The sequence below is a fragment of the Anolis sagrei genome, chromosome 9 (genome assembly GCF_037176765.1).
Source record: "Anolis sagrei isolate rAnoSag1 chromosome 9, rAnoSag1.mat, whole genome shotgun sequence".
NCBI classification, from domain to species: Eukaryota; Metazoa; Chordata; class Lepidosauria; order Squamata; family Dactyloidae; genus Anolis; species Anolis sagrei.
Window position 1 is genome coordinate 23,331,972 of NC_090029.1, and position 16,289 is coordinate 23,348,260.

At 44.0% G+C, this 16,289-nt stretch overlaps 1 protein-coding gene across 1 annotated transcript; it reads left to right on the forward strand.

The window, feature by feature from the left end:
- Positions 1 to 4,422: 4,422 nt before the first annotated feature.
- EIF3J (eukaryotic translation initiation factor 3 subunit J) lies at positions 4,423 to 14,083 on the forward strand. Its single transcript, XM_060755412.2, has 8 exons — positions 4,423 to 4,521; positions 4,612 to 4,736; positions 10,198 to 10,255; positions 10,396 to 10,487; positions 11,078 to 11,192; positions 11,372 to 11,530; positions 11,776 to 11,849; positions 13,172 to 14,083. The coding sequence occupies exons 1-8, from the start codon at positions 4,497 to 4,499 to the stop codon at positions 13,301 to 13,303; spliced, it is 780 nt and encodes a 259-aa protein (XP_060611395.1). The 5' UTR covers positions 4,423 to 4,496; the 3' UTR covers positions 13,304 to 14,083.
- The last annotated feature ends 2,206 nt before the right edge of the window (positions 14,084 to 16,289 follow it).

Here is a 16,289-nt window from a genome sequence, read left to right on the forward strand (position 1 = left end):
GTTCTTCTGATGGGGTTTGCAAGAGGAGAGGAAAACCCGGGATGGGAGTTCCCTTGAGCATTTCTTTTGGAAGGCCAGCAGCAGAATGATTTGCAGACCCACAATTACTAAAGCAGAGTAGGTTGCCACTTTCTATTCAAATATAAATCGTGCTGGCAATCTTGAGGATCCAAAAGTACAGGCCAGGCATTGATCTCTGCCTTCACTTTCCATCTGCTCAATGCTCCTATCTTGTGATTGCAAAGCATGCACTGTTGGTTGTTTCAGTCATAGGCTGGCATGTTTGCTAAGTGTATGCTAAGCCCACTAATAACACTATGTGACAAAATTTTAATATTTTTTTTTTGTTTCTGGTTTGAATGCATTACTCCCTGATTAATTGTGCAGTCTTTACTTTGAAAGTAGTTGTTCTACACCAGAACTTTGTTTTTGTGGCTGCCACAAACTAGGCTGAATTGGTTGAGATATTTATGGGGAAATTAGACCCAAATGTGCTGCTGCAGGGTGCCTTCCCACAAAAACAAATTTTTCACAGTTTAATAAACTTTTCTCATGCTTTTAATGATAGAACCAATTAGGAGATGACATAATCCAGGAACAAAAATCACGTTACACAGTGAACCATACTAAATAATAATATTCATAGTAAATCATAATCATACTAAATAATAATAAATAGCAATAATAAATTAATACATTGATAACCCAGGAATAAAAACCATGTTTGTGTTACATAGTGAATCATATCAAATATTAATAATATTTAATAATAATAATAATAATAATAAATATTGCAAAAGCTCTGGCATAAACCAGTCCAGGGGGTCCCAGTGGTGATCGGCACACTGGGTGCCGTGCAAAAAGATCTCAGCCAGCTTTTGGAAACAATAAACATTGACAAAATCATCTGTCAACTGCAAAACACCACCTTACTTGGATCTGCGCGCCTAATTCGGAAATACATCACACAGTCCTAGACGCTTGGAAAGTGTTCGACTTGTGATTTTTTGATACAAAATCCAGCATATAGATCTTGTTTACTGTGACATACTGTGGCTTTGTGTCAGTAAAATAAAAATAAAAATATAATAATAATAAATCAATAACATTGATAACCCAGGAACAAAAATCGTGTTGCACCTAGTGAATCATGCCAAATAATAACAATAGTCACAATAATAAAATAATCACACTAATTAATAATAATCATAAAAATAATAAATACTAAATAATTAATAATATTAATTAATGATATTGATAACTCAGGAACAAAAATTGTGTTACATATTGAATCATACAAAATAATAATAGCCACAATAATAATCATAATAAATTAATCATATTAAATAATAATAAATACTAAATAAATAATTAGTAATAATTATTAATGACTTTGCTTACTTACTTACTTAGGCGATCCCTCATTGGACGAGTAAGATGGTTTTCCATTATGGGTTTCCTTGTGGATTTGTAGGTGGCTTTGGAGCCCTGTTTTTGACCCGCATCTTCTCCCACAGTGACTTTGTAATGACTTTGACAACCCAGGGAAAAAATGTGTTTATGTTACATAGTAAATCATATTAAATAATAATAACAATACCAAATAAATAAATAATAATAATGGCATTGATAACCCAGGAATACAAATCATGTTACATAGTGAATCATACTAAATAATAATAATATTTTTCCATAAATATGTTTAAGTCTCCTCTTGGGGTGAGAAAAACGGTATACAGGTGAAGTAAATAATAATAAAAAAATATATAATAAGTGGTTTGTGGTTTGCTCTTTACTTTGTAACTTGGGGCCCGCCTGTTTGTGGTTTGCTCTTTATTTTGACTATAATAATAGTCAAAATAGTAATAAAATAATCATACTAAATAATATTAAATAAAAATTAACAATAATAATTAGTGCCATTGATAGTTCTTTCTCCCACACTGGACATTATGCAGATAGATAAACCTCACTTGTCTAGTTTCCAACAGACTTCACCACCTTTGAAGATGCCTGATATAGATGTAGACGAAACGTCAGGAAAAAATGATTCTGGAACATTGCCAGACAGCCCGGAAAACTCACAGCAACCCTTTACTAGAGAAGGCCTGAAGAAGATTGTCATTTCCAACTTGTATGGTCTTCTTCTCAGTGAGCACAGACCATATTATCATCGGCATATTGGAGTTCTATAACAGATACTGCTGTGTCCTCGGTTTTTGCTTTCAGTCTACTGCTGAGGCTAACTTACTTACTTACTTACTTAGGCGATCCCTCGTCATCCGAGCAGGATAATCCTCCAGGGTGACTATGGAGCCCTATTCTTGATCTGCATCGTCTCCCACAGCGAGGGCATTGGTTTCCAGGTGGAAGGCGATCCCAGTTGGGGTTTGCTTGACGCGCCTTCCTCTTGGCACATTTCTCTCTTTTGCCCTCCATTCATGCCTCTTCAAATTCTACAGCACTGCTGGTCACAGCTGACCTCCAGCTGGAGCGCTCAAGGGCCAGGGCTTCCCGGTTTTCAGTGTCTATGCCAGAGTTTGTAAGGTTAGATTAGAGCCCATTTATACATCTCTTTTCCTGTCCACCAACATTCTTGAGTTCGGAGAAGAGAAACAGCTTTGGGAGACGGTGGTCGGGCATCCAAACAACTTGACGGGTCCAGCAGAGTGGATGGCGGAGGACCATGGCTTCAATGCTGGTGGTCTTTGGGTTGTTGTAGGTTTTTTGAGCTATATGGCCATGTTCTAGAGGCCTTCTCTCCTGATATTTTGCCTGCATCTATGGCAAGCATCCTCAAAGGTAGTAAGGATGCTTGCCACAGATGCAGGTGAAACGTCAGGAGAGAATGCTTCTAGAACATGTCCATATAGCCCAATAAAAACCTACAACAACCCAGTGATTCCGGCCATGAAAGCCTTCGGCAATACTAGTGGCCTTTGCTTCTTCTAGCACGCTGACATTGTCCACTTGTCTTCCCAAGAGATTTGCAGGATTTTCCGGAGGCAGCGCTGATGGAATCGTTCCAGGAGCTGCATGTGACGCCTGTAGACAATCCACGTCTCGCAGGCATATAGCTGGGTTGGGAGGACAATAGCTTTATAAACAAGCATCTTGGTATCCCTACGGATGTCCCGGTCCTCAAACACTCTCTGCTTCATTTGCAAAAATGCTGCACTCGCAGAGCTCAGGCAGTGTTGCATTTCATTGTCAATGTTATTTTTTTTATTTATCGTGTCAGGGGCAACCAGACAATTGTATTACATTTCTAACAGAACAAAACAAACAAACAGACAAAATACAAAATTTGCGAGTTTGGTAGTTGATTAAATGTCCTTTGACCAGTATCTGGCCACTTGGAGTGCTTCTGGTGTTGCCGCAAGAAGGTCCTCCATTGTACATGTGGCAGGGCTTAGGGTGTATTGCAGCAGGTGGTCAGTGGTTTGCTCTTCTCCACACTCGCATGTCGTGGACTCCACTTTGTGGGCCCATTTCTTGTGGTTGGCTCTGCATCTTGTGGTGCCAGAGCGCAGTCTGTTCAGTGCCTTCCAAGTTGCCCAGTCTTCTGTGTTCTCAGGAGGGAGTCTCTCATTTGGTATCAGCCACTGGTTGAGGTTCTGGGTTTGAGCCTGCCACTTTTGGACTCTGGCTTGCTGAGGTGTTCCAGCGAGTGTCTCTGTAGATCTTAGAAAACTATTTCTTGATTTAAGTCATTGACGTGCTGGTTGATACCCAAACAGTGGATGAGCTGGAGACGTCTCTGCCTTGGTCCTTTCACTATTGGCTGCTACTCCCCAGCGGATGTCAGGTAGTGTGATACCGGCTAAGCAGTGTAATTTCTCCAGTGGTGTGGGGCGCAGACACCCCGTGATAATGCGGCATGTCTCATTAAGAGCCACATCCACTGTTTTAGTGTGGTGAGATGTGTCCCACACTGGGCATGCATACTCAGCAGCAGAGTAGCATAGCGCAAGGAGAGATGTCTTCACTGTGTCTGGTTGTGATCCCTAGGTTGTGCCAGTCAGCTTTCGTATATTGTTTCTAGTGCCCACTTTTTGCTTGAAGTGCAGGTAGTGCTTCTTGTAGGTCAGCGCACGGTCCAGAGTGACTCCCAGGTATCTGGGTGCGCTGCAATGGTCCAGTGGGATTCCTTTCCAGGTGATCCTCAGAGCTCAGGATGCTTGTCTGTTCTTGAGATGAAAGGCAGATGTCTGTGTTTTGGATGGGTTGGGGATCAGTTGGTTTTCCCTGTAATAGGCAGTAAGAGCACCCAGAGCTTCGGAAAGCTTCTGTTCAACCATCTCAAAGCTCCCAATCTCGTTGTTGCTCTGGGTAGGCTGGAGGGGGCGTGGCTTTGTTTGAAGGGGCGTGGTTTGTTAAGGCCCCGCCCTCTCTCGGCGTATTCCTTTTCCTCCCGGCATCCCCCGCGCGGGCGTCTGGCTCTTCCTCTTCCGGCCTTGGCCGCGAGTGCCTGACGGGCCTGAGGCAGAACCAAGATGGCGGCGGTGGCGGATTCCTGGGGTGAGTGTGGCCGGGAAGGCAGGCCTGGAGGTGGGAAGGAAGGGCCTCTTTTTCGCCCCCTGCTGACACCCTCTCCCTTCTCCGGCGCAGACTCCTTCGAGACGACGGCGGCGGAGGCGGAGGAGGACGGGCGGCACCAGGCCCGGCTGCCCACGCCCTCCGTGGCGGCGGCGGGAGACCGGTGGGCCGGGGAGGACGAGGACGAGGATGTCAAGGTGGGAAAGGCCTCGCTCTGCTTCTCTTCCCTCCTTTTTTCACCAAGTTACGAACAAGGAGGGCTCTGTAGCAGACCTGGGCCAACTTGGGCCCTCCCTCCAGCTGTTTTGGACTCCAACTCCCATACTTCCTCACACCCTCAGGCCCATTCCTATCCCTTCCTCAGCCGCTGAAGTAAAGAGCAAACCACTTATTATATAAATTACTAGCCGTCCCCTTGCCAGGCGTTGCTGTGGCCCAGTCTGGTGATCTGGAAAATACAGTAATGAGAAAGTGTTGGTTTCTAATATATGTAATTTCTTTATGTTTCTGGGTAAACAATATTTCTTGCTGTTTCTTTGTCAGTGTTGACATGGAGATTATTATTATTTAATTATTATTATTAAACTTTATTTGTACCCCGCTAGCATCTCCCGAAGGATTCGATGCGGCTTACAGAACACACAACACAACAATACAATCTAAGCAAATAAAACAAATTAAAAACAGAATAAAGCAAAAAAAAAAAAAACACCAAATCAGCAGGCACAATACACTAAAACACGATAAAACTGGGCCGGTCCAGAGAATGGGTACAAAGATTAAAAGTGCTGATGTGACAGGAGGTGTATATAGGGCTTCCAGGGCAAGTGCGATGTGCGATGTGCAGCAATCATTGGTTCTGATAAAGTGCTCTTGGGACTTGGTATTGGAGATTTCCTAATCTGGGAAGGCGCATCGGAAAAGCCAGGTCTTCAAGTTCTTTCTGAAGACAGCCAATGAAGGGGCCTGTCTAAGGTCTTTGGGGTGGGTGTTCCAGAGTCAGGGGGCCACCACGGAAAAGGCCCTGTCCCGCGTCCCCACCAAGCGCGCTTGCGACGCCGGTGGGATCACGAGCAGGGCCTCTCCAGATGACCGAAGTGAACGTGTGGGTTCGTAGATGGATATGCGGTCACGCAGGTAGATTGTCTGGTTTGCCTACTCTGGAACATGCAACTTATAATTGTCCTTCTTTGGGGGTCCCTTTCAAACCTATGATACTATATCTGTGTTTGTGTGAATCATATCTATCTATCTAAATCTATGGCTGGATGGCTCTTTGTCAGGAGGACTTTGATTACGTTTTGCCCTAGTGAAGGGAGTTGGACTGAATGGCCCTAAGTATTTTCTGTTGGTCATGGGGGTTCTGTGTGGGAAGTTTGCCCCAATTCTGTCATTGGTGGGGTTCAGAATGCTCTTTGATTGTAGGTGAACTATAAATCCCAGTAACTACAACTCCCAAATGTCGAGGTGTATTTCCCCCGAAACCCCATCTGTGTTCATATTTGGCCATATGGAGTGTTCATGCCAAGTTTGGTCCAGGTCCATCATTTTTTGGGTCCACAGTGGTCTCTGGATGTAGGTGAACTACAACTCCCAAACTCAAGGTCAATGCCCATCAATCCCTTCCAGTGTTTTCTGTTGGTCATGGGAGTCCTGTGTGCCAAGTTTAGTTCAGTTCCATTATTGGTGGAATTCAGAAATCTTTTTGATTGTAGGTGAACTGTAAATCCCAGCAACTACTACTCCCAAATGACAAAATTAATTTTTGAGTGATGGTTACTCCTTGGGTTAGTAGGTGTCTTGTGGCCAAATTTGGTGGTAATTCGTCCAGTTAAAAAAATTTCTCATGTCAGGAACGACTTGAGGAACTGTAAGTCGCTTCTGGTGTGTGAGAGAGAATTTGGCCGCCTGCAAGAACATTGCCCAGGGGACAGCCGGATGTTTTACCATCCTTGTGGGAGGCATCTCTCATGTCTCCGCATGGGAAGCTAGAGCCGACAGACGGGAGCTCACCCCACTCCCCATATTCGAACTGCCTACCTTTCAGTCAACGTGGATGAGCTCACTCTGTCAGCTTCAGCTCCCCGTGGGGGGACATTTATTTATTATTTATTTATTTATTAACTTTATTTGTACCCCGCTAGCATCTCCCGGAGGACTCAATGCGGCTTACACAGGCCGAAGCCTCAAAACACAATACAGTAAAACAAACACAACAGTAGAAAACATAGCAAATCAATAAGTTAAGCAAGCAATAACGACAATAACAATACATCATGACACTTTAAAACTGGGCCGGCCAGCGCAATGGGGTACAGGGTTAAAAGTGCTAGAGTGGTAGGAGGAGCATGGGAATAAAATAGTACGGTGTGCATTAATGTTAATTGTGCTAAAGTGCTTCTAGGACTTGGGTGGGGATTCCTAATCTGAGAAGGCACATCGGAACAGCCAAGTTTTTAGGTTCTTTCTGAAAGCTGCTAAAGTAGGGGCCTGGCGAAGATCTTTTGGAAGGGCATTCCAAAATCGGGGGGCCGCCACAGAGAAGGCCCTGTCTCGTGACATGGGAGAAGCCTCCCACAAGGATGGTAAAACATCAAAACATCCTGGCGTCCCCTGGGCAACGTCCTTGCAGACAACCAATTCTTTCACACCAGAAACGACTTGCAGTTTCTCAAGTTGCTCCTGACACGGCAAAAAAAAAACAAAAACCCATGTTCCTTCTCATGAAAAAAAAAAAAGCGGAAGCTGGAGCTGACATCACCAGGGCCTCCCAACCACTTGCTACAATGCAGTCTGAGTCCTACCATATGCACCCTCTCACAGCGACACCAGTGGCCAGCTTCTTGTCAAAGGTCATTTAGCATCATGCCAAGTTTTGTGGTCATTTTTATACATTTTAACTAGTCTCAATTCACTCCTGACGTGATAAATAGCCCCCAATTTACAAATGAGAGGTTTGAGTTACACTTCAAGTATATATAATGTATTCAATTCATATATACAGCTGGAATTACACTTCAAATATATATTGCAATATATATACCGCCCTGAGTCCCCTTGAGGACATAGGGTGGTATATAAATAAAGATTTATTATTATACAGGCAGTCCTCAACTTCTTCTTAGTATTATTGTTATTATATTTATTTATACTCTGCTTTATCTCCCTCAAAGGGGAAGATAAACTTACAAACAAGAGAGGTTCTGTACAGACAGCTGGAGATAGACTTCAAATGTCAACTTATGAACTAAGAGAGCTTCCTTGGGTTTGTTCCTAAGTTGAATTTGTTTGTAACTTGGAGCAGGGACATTTTTAAGTGCAACTTCAGCCATACACACACACACACACACATATATATATATACACACACACATTCTCTCTCTCTCTCTCTCTATATATATATATATAATATTCAGGCTATTACTAAGTTACAAACATCCGACTCTTAGTTCAGAACAGGGATGAAAGAGCAGGAAGAGGAATCCCAATGGTGTCTTCCTGTCTGGAAGAAAGGAGTGGACTGAACTGGATGACCTTTGGGGGTCCCTTCCAAATCTATGATACTTTATATATCTCATATGTGTACACACACACCATATCACAGTCCCCAAGTTACAAACGTCTGGCTTAACTCAGAGTTAAGAATAGGGCTGACACAACATGAAGGGAAATTCACTCCTGGAAGAGTTACATAGTGCGGGGCCTCCTCCAACTTTAAGGATCTGTGATTTCTTTGGAGAAGAAGGGCGGAAGTGGCTAAATGAGGATTTTTCAGAGGGGCCTGGATTTCCATGCCCATTGGTCTGCGCTGTCCTAGGGGGCTTTTTGGGGTAGAGCCACAGAGTTGAGTTGGTGGAGCCCTGGACATTAGACTCGCTGTGGCTGGAAAAAGCTCAATGGTCAGAGAGAAGGTGGGTGGCAAAAGGGGGGGGGGGCTGGACAGAAAGGAAGAGAAGCCCACAAACACATCACTTATCTAGTTTGTATAGTCTGGTCTTTTGTAGTAACTCGCCTGAACCTTAGGAAAAACTTCCTTATTGGAAGAAGAGCTGTTCAACTCTCTGCCTTGGAGTTTAGTGGAAACTTCTTTGAGGCTTTGAAATAGAGGCTGGATCGCCATCTGTCAGGAGGGCTTTGTTTGTGCTTTTCCTCCCTTGCAGAAAGAATGGGGCTGGGCTGGATGGCTCTTGTGGTCCAACTCTAGGATTCTTTTTTCTGTGGTGTAGTAAAACTGTTTCTATCATCTCCAAACTTTTTTACAATTGAAAAAGGGACTCTGTTTACTCACGGAAGCGAGTGACTCAACTCCTGGGAATTTAGCCTCATGGTTGGCATCTGATGTAACTTGATTGCACCACATTGTTTGGGAAGGAGAGTGTTGATGCTTGCTTTAAGACCAGGCTTCCTCAACTTGGGGCCCTCCAACTCCCACAATCCCTGACCCTTGAACAAGTTGGCTATAGGGGCTTCTGGGGGGTTTGCAGTTTGATGAGGCCTGTAGTAGACCTTCCCCACTGGCTCCTGTTCTCTGTCTTTTTAAAGAGAGTTGACCCTTTTGTGGCTAATGGGCTTTTTCCCTGTGGCTCCAGCTTAGACAGAGAGGGGAGCAAAGACTTTGGAGCACACTGCCAAGATGGGAATGGGCATCTTTCCCCTCCTGGTTGGATTCAGTGCTCTTCGCACACTGTCAGGTTTTCTCAGTTTCTTTTCTTTTGTTAATTATAGTCTTGTTTGGAGTTAGCAATTAAGCAGAATGCGTAGTTCCAGTTTTGGAAGCCTTGTGCCATGTGATGCCTCTAAATGCCCTGGCAAGAAGGCTTACCTGGCAGCCAATTCAGAGGCTTCAGAGAAGACTGGCATCTCTTTGTGATCAGTGACGCTTGGCTCAGCCATCACAGCCTTGTGCCTCTTGCTTTCTCTCTTTCCACTGCCTCTTTGTCCAGCTGAGTTTGACCCTGAGGCTAGCATGAAGGAGACTAATCTAACCTCCATGGAGAACCTTCCACTTGGCTCTATTCTAGGAATTCCTGGACCAAAAGGCTGCTCATAGAATCCTAGAGTTGGGAGAGTCCTCCAAAAGCCATCCATTGCCTTTTTTCTGCCAGGCAGGAAATGCACCATCAAAAGATTCCCAGCTTGGCCATCCAGCCATTGATATGATAAACTGATATGATATATGAGATATAGAGTCCTAGAGTTGGAAGAGACCCCCAAATGCCATCCAGTCAAGCACTCTTGACAGATGGCCATCCAAAAGCCTCCAAGGAAGGAGCTTCCACCAGACTCCGAGACAGATTGTTGAACAGCTCTTCTTATGCTCAGGAAGTTATTCCAAATGTTCAGGTGGAATCTCCGTCCCTGTAATTTGATTCCATGGCTCCATTGAGTCCTAGTCTCCAGGGAAGCAGAAAACAAGCCTTGCTCCCTTTGCAATATTGTCCCCTTCTGCCAGCTTGGCTTGTGAAGTACAGCTGTGCCCTAAAGGGGCAAAACCTGCCCAGTGGGAAATGTGGCCCCGTGTTTCCTTTCTTGCTTTTGAAGACCCAGTGTGCAGCTAGCTGGGCCTTGCCTTTGTCTCTGAACTGTCTCTGAAGTGGCATTTCATTCTGCTGATAACTAGCGCCACTTGCCCCCCCCCCCCTTGTCTGTGTGTACTAGGATAACTGGGATGACGAGGAGGAGGAAGAGGAGAAGGAAAAGGAGGAGGTGAAGACAGGTAAGAAATATGGGGGAGGAGGCCCTGCGCCCTTTCTTATCAAAGGCTGGTCACGGCTTCCTGACCGGTGGGTGAAAAAGCCCTTGGCGTTTAAAAACTAACGTGTAATATATGTGTGTGATCGTATGCACTGTTCACAGAACCCAAAGTGTCAGACAAGAAGAAAATAGCAGAAAAAATTAAAGAGAGGGAAAAACAGCAGAAGAAAAAGCAAGAGGAGATTAAAAAAAGGGTAAGGCTTCTCTGAGCGAGAGCTAGGGAAGCGGCTTCTGCTTCGTGTGCTAAAGCCAGGCCTTAGAGCTTGACCATTCCCTTTTATGTCCGGCAGAGGAATGGGGCCTGGAAAGGCTTTTCTATGAATCCGGGTGGGTTGGGGAAAGGCTTGGATGGGAGAGACAGGGTATGGCTTCTGAAGGAGAAAAGCAGGATATTATTATTATCAATAATAATAATAATTCTGCATGCCCATAGATCTCTCCAAATGCAGTTCAATCAAGAGCCACTCTCCACCTTTTTTAGTGAGAAGGATTTCTCTCCAAAAAGCCCTTGAGGCTTCCAGAGCCTTGCTTTGTATGTGCCTCAAGAGTGGAATAAAGCTGGTGCCTCTCTGTAGACTTTATGCTAGCTCTCTTAACCTCTGGTGCCTTTCTGAAACCATTGTTTACGGAGGGATGATACAAAACGCCTTGTCGTTTGCTTGTCTGCATGAATGGGACGCTTCCACCCGCTGTTGCGTTTGCGTCATTTTTGGGAGTTTAGTGCTGAATCCGGGGAAAGTGTCACTCCGTGCTGCTGAAGTGGGCTGTCTTATCTTCTCTTAAGCTAGAGGCATCGGAAGAATCGACAGAACTTACACCAGAAGAACAGCTAGCAGATAAACTACGGCTTCAGAAGTTGCAAGAAGAGGCAGATCTGGAGCTAGCAAAAGAAACCTTTGGTGAGCATGAATGAGCATACCCTGCTGCATTCTGTGTCCTGCTTGAAAGCAGGATCGTAAAAGCAGCCGCCATCCTTTTTTAGGACTTCACAGATAACCATCCTTGCTTCATGCATTCGTTAAATGCCAAACGGCATCACCAGTGAGCAATTCTTAACCGTCGAGTTTTCATTCTACAGGTGTAAATAGCACATGTGGAATAGATGCCATGAATCCCTCTTCGAAAGATGACTTTACGGAATTTGGCAAACTATTAAAAGAAAAAATAACACAGTACGAGAAATCCCTATATTACCCTGGTTTTTTGGAAACGCTAGTTCGAGATATATGCATTTCGTGTAAGTATATCTTGGGGAAGGGCCATTGGACCTACTGCTTCTAAAATCTGTGAGCGGCCACCCTTTGAGTGGCTCGAATGTTGACTTGGGTTCCATGGTGGGAGAGAGGCGGAATAAATGGAGCCATTGAATAAAATAATATTGGAAGTTGCTGGAATCTGTGTATTTAAGCCAGTGATGCCTAATTGTTGCCAGCCAGTGCGATTCCTTGAAACCTCCCCCCTGTGCTTTTCTTTCCAATTTAGTGGAAGTCGATGACTTGAAAAAGGTCACAAATTCCTTGACTGTGCTATGCAGCGAGAAGCAAAAACAAGAAAAGGTGAGGCGATTTCTCCTTTGAATCAAGCCTGTAGGTGTACTAAAATTTTATTATATTACTTTTGCTGTTGTAAATTTATGTTGTCATTGTTTATATGCTTATGTATTGTTTATTTTACGTTCGGCACTTGGAGTGCTTCTGTGAGCCGCCCCGAGTCCCTTCAGAAAGATAGTGGCAGGGTATAAATAAAGATTATCATCATCATTATCTTAGCGAATGAATGGGGTTACAAAGAGGAAGACCTGTGAGGACTAGGAGTGTGGCCTTGGGCACCACTTCCTCAACCCTGGTTGAGATCAGGGCCGTCAAGCTCATTTCTATGGAGCCTTATTACGGTTGTCTTCAACGGGCCTTGGATCCATAGATAGAGGATTCGTGGGCACATAGGGCCAACTACTCGTATTTACTTGTGTCTAATGTGCCATCAAATCTAACACGCACCTCAATTTTCAAAACACTGAAATCCAAGCACGTATTTACCATATTAAGCAAATATAATGTGCATCCTACTTTTGGGAAGGTAATGTCATTAGAATTGGGTAAATGTGGTATATCAGTATGTAACATGATTTTTGTTTCTGGGTTATAAATGTCATTTCCTAATTGGTTCTATCATCATAAAAATGGAAGAAGTTTATTAAACTGCAAACACTATAGCACCTTCCGCTCTGGTTTTTCAGTGAATCTCTCATTATGTTGTCAAAAGCTTTCATGGCCGGAATCACTGGGTTGCTGTAACTTTTGTGGGCTGTATAGCCATGTTCCAGAAGCATTCTCTCCTAACGTTTTGCCCACATCTATGGCAGAAATCCTTGGAGGTTGTGAGGTTTGTTGGAAACTGGGCAAGTGAGGTTTATATATCTGTGGAATGTCCAGGGTGGAAGAAAGAACTCTTGTCTGTTTGAGTCAGGTGTGAATATTGCCATTGGGCCACCCTGATTAGCAGATCTATAAACCCCAATTGCCTAGTTTCCAACAGACCTCACAACCTCTCAGGATGCCTGCCATAGATGCAGGTAAAACATCAGGAAAGAATGCTTTTGAAACATGGCCATACAACCTGGAAAACTCACAGCAACCCAGAATCTCTCATCATCAAGTGTCAACCAATTCAGCCACATAAACAAAGTTTCTGGAAGAGAACAACTCCTTTCAAAGTAAGGACCACAGAACTAAACATGAAATAACACTTTCAAACCAGGAACAGAAAAATGTTCAAATGTTGTTAGATAGTGCAATCTTTCAGCACAGAACAAATGCTATTTCTAGAGGAGGGGGCTTCCTTTTCCTAAATCCTGGTCTGGTTCTCGTTTCTCCTCTAGCAAAACAAGGCCAAGAAGAAGAAGAAAGGGGTGGTGCCGGGCGGAGGCCTGAAGGCCACCATGAAGGACGACCTGGCGGACTACGGAGGCTACGACGGCGGCTACGTCCAGGACTTTGAAGACTTCATGTGACGTTTCTCCTCCTCCTCTCTGTTGTCCTTCTGTTGCCCATAATCCCTCAAAATGTGTAGCACAACTTCTTTCCTTTTAAATTCTGCCAAATGCTACAATCGGGGAAAAAGAAAGTGCAGTATCTTTGTGCTCTGGGTCTCCACCTTGTCAGCGTTCGGCCTCTCGATGCAAGGGGAGGGGGGCAAAATTATGCAGCTCAGTTATTTGTTCGATCATAGGAATTAACAGATAATGTGTGGCTTCAGAGCAGAAGCAGCAGCAAATTGGGAAATTAGTTTCGACAAGGCCAGAATGGCGCTTGTTTAGTCGTAACCGCCTTAAACTGTACCTCTCTCCCACAGACAGCGACAGCCGTTTGCAGCGAGGCGTGGTGTGCATTTAGGTTTCTTTTTTAAAGGCTTTAATCTCTATTTCATTATTGCTTGAGGTTTGGAAAGCTGCCAGAGGAGGGGAAGAGGGTGCACTTGGGCCCCTCCGTTTCCATGCAGGAAAAATAGCAAGGGAAACATTAAATGGGGGGCGATCCTCCGCTGGCACCTGAACAGTTTGGTTTCCTTTTCTGGCTCTTTGCCACCGCCATTGCGTTTGGGCGGAGGCTCTAGTTGACCTCTCACAAGACTTTTTTGGCTGTTTTGGGTTTATTTTTTTATTTCTCATTTACAGGAATCCTGCTTAGCGAGCTGCAACAGTTGGACAAAATTGTTATGTTAACAATTATGACATCTGCAAATGTTTTATAAGAGCAACTAATTTAATAAAATCTCTATTGTGAGGACTGAGGCCCTGGGTCCGGCTGTGCTTTGCCTTTGGGAACTACTTCTCTCAGCTGGACAGCTCTATGCGCCGGGACTGCAACTCCGTCTTACCTTGGGTTGATGGCAGCTACAATATGATTACACTATGTAACAAAATTTGAAAAAAAGTTAAGCTCCTGGTTTGAAGGTGTTATTTCCTGTTTAATTGTGTGGCCTTTACATTGAAAGTCATCATTCTACTCCAGAAATTTCATTTTTATGGCGGTCACGAACTAGGTTTAGTTGATTGAGACTCGATGAGATATTCATTGAAAAACGACTGCAATTTCATAAACTTTTCCCATATTTTTATGATAGAACCAATTAGAAAATGATATAATCCAGGTACAAGAATCGTGTTACGTAGTGCTATTTACTTCAGGTGATTTGCTGGGAAAGGCAGCATGTTGTCTGTGTTTCTAAGTGGTGGAGGTTGAAAGAGGCAGTTCTTCTGTCCCAGAGGACAAAACCCTTTGACTTGTGAGCTGGTACCATTTTAGCCTCTGTGTATGTGTGCACACATACACATGCATACATACATACACAATAGAATAGAGTTTCTTAAACTTTTCCACTCAGGACCTCTTTTGGCCTGATAAACTTTTACATGACTCTGGGTACACAACTGGATAAAATAGGTATAAATCCCAAACATTTGCAGATAACAAAACCAGCATTTGCAAGGCTTGCTAAACTGGCTGGTTTTCCATTTTCCTGAAGTATAGCTGAAGCATCTTCTGCAGAGACAAGGAGGGGTTATACAGGTGAGGCAGCATAACTTCCTTTTTAAAAATGCGCGCCATTCAGTCGGTTGAGGACGTAGCGGAGCGCTAGTGGTCTCGTTCGAGAGGCGGGAGTATAAAGTTTTGTCCTGACACAGTTCGGTCGCCATCATGCATAGGAACAGTGAAGAGCGTGCTTTTGCCGTTGAGGCCTACTTTTCGAGCGGATTTGGAGTGGCCGGCCCGCTCTCCAGATTTGGCCCCTTGTAATTTTTTTCTATTGGTTTTTTTTTAAATCCCGTGTTTATGTGAACCATCCGAGGACCCTACAAGATTTGAAGATCAACATCAAGGAAGAAATTGCCAACATAACGGCTGCTATGCTGGCAAGAGTCATGACAAATGCCAGAAATCGGCTTACTCAGTAGAGAATGGGGGACGTCACCTACCTAACTTGATCTTCAAAACTACGTAAAACAAAACTTTAGGTATACACCTACATTATAAAAATAAAAAATTCTGATTCATACAATGGGTTTTATTAAGTTTTGAAAAAGAAGTTATGTTGCCTCACCCTGTATATAGGTTTGTAAAAGAGATGTAAAAACCAAACATTTGCTGAAAATAAATCTGCATTTTCAAGACTTGCTTAACAGGCTGATTTCCCTTTCTATGAAATCTAGTTGAAGCTGCTTCTCCAGAATTCACTGTAAACACTGTACAACAGATTCATGTCAATGCCTAAAACAGCCACTAGGTGGCATTCAGAAACCTTTTGTTTACATTTTCCATGACCTCCAATGGAGCCTCAGTGGCACAATGGGTTAAACTCTTGTGCCAGCAGGACTGCTGACCAAAAGGTTGACGGTTCAAATGCGGGGAGTGGGGTGAGCTCCTATCAGCTCCAACTTTTCATAAGTGGAGTCTCCCACAGGATGGTAACCCATCCGGGCATCCCCTGGACAACGTCCTTCCAGATGGCCAATTATCTCACACCAGAAGCGACTTGCTGTTTCTCAAGTTGCTCTTGACACAGAACAAAATGACCCTGAACAGTGAGTTAAGGGTACCCTATTTGGGGTCAGGACCTACTGTTTAAGTGCTGTAGAGAATGGTATCCTAGGAACACAATGAGCCATCCTACCCAAGAAACCAGCAGGCATCTATCTTCTGGGACTCCATAAGCCCATATACAGACTCCCCGGTGGGACTTGGTTCTCTCTTTGGTGCATCTAGATCCAGTTGTAACACTTTTCCAGCACACTTTGAGTCAAATTGCAACACGTCGCTCTGCATTGAGCCAGGAACTGTTCTAAAAGGATGGCTCAGAGGGGTATAAATAAACATAATAATTTTCCTGGGAAAGGTCCATCTGGAGCCCTGAGATAAGAGGTTTAGGAGGTTTCTGAGACTCACCTGTACCTAGAACATTCTTGGAACGCATTAGGCAAACAGCCAAGGAAAAGCAAG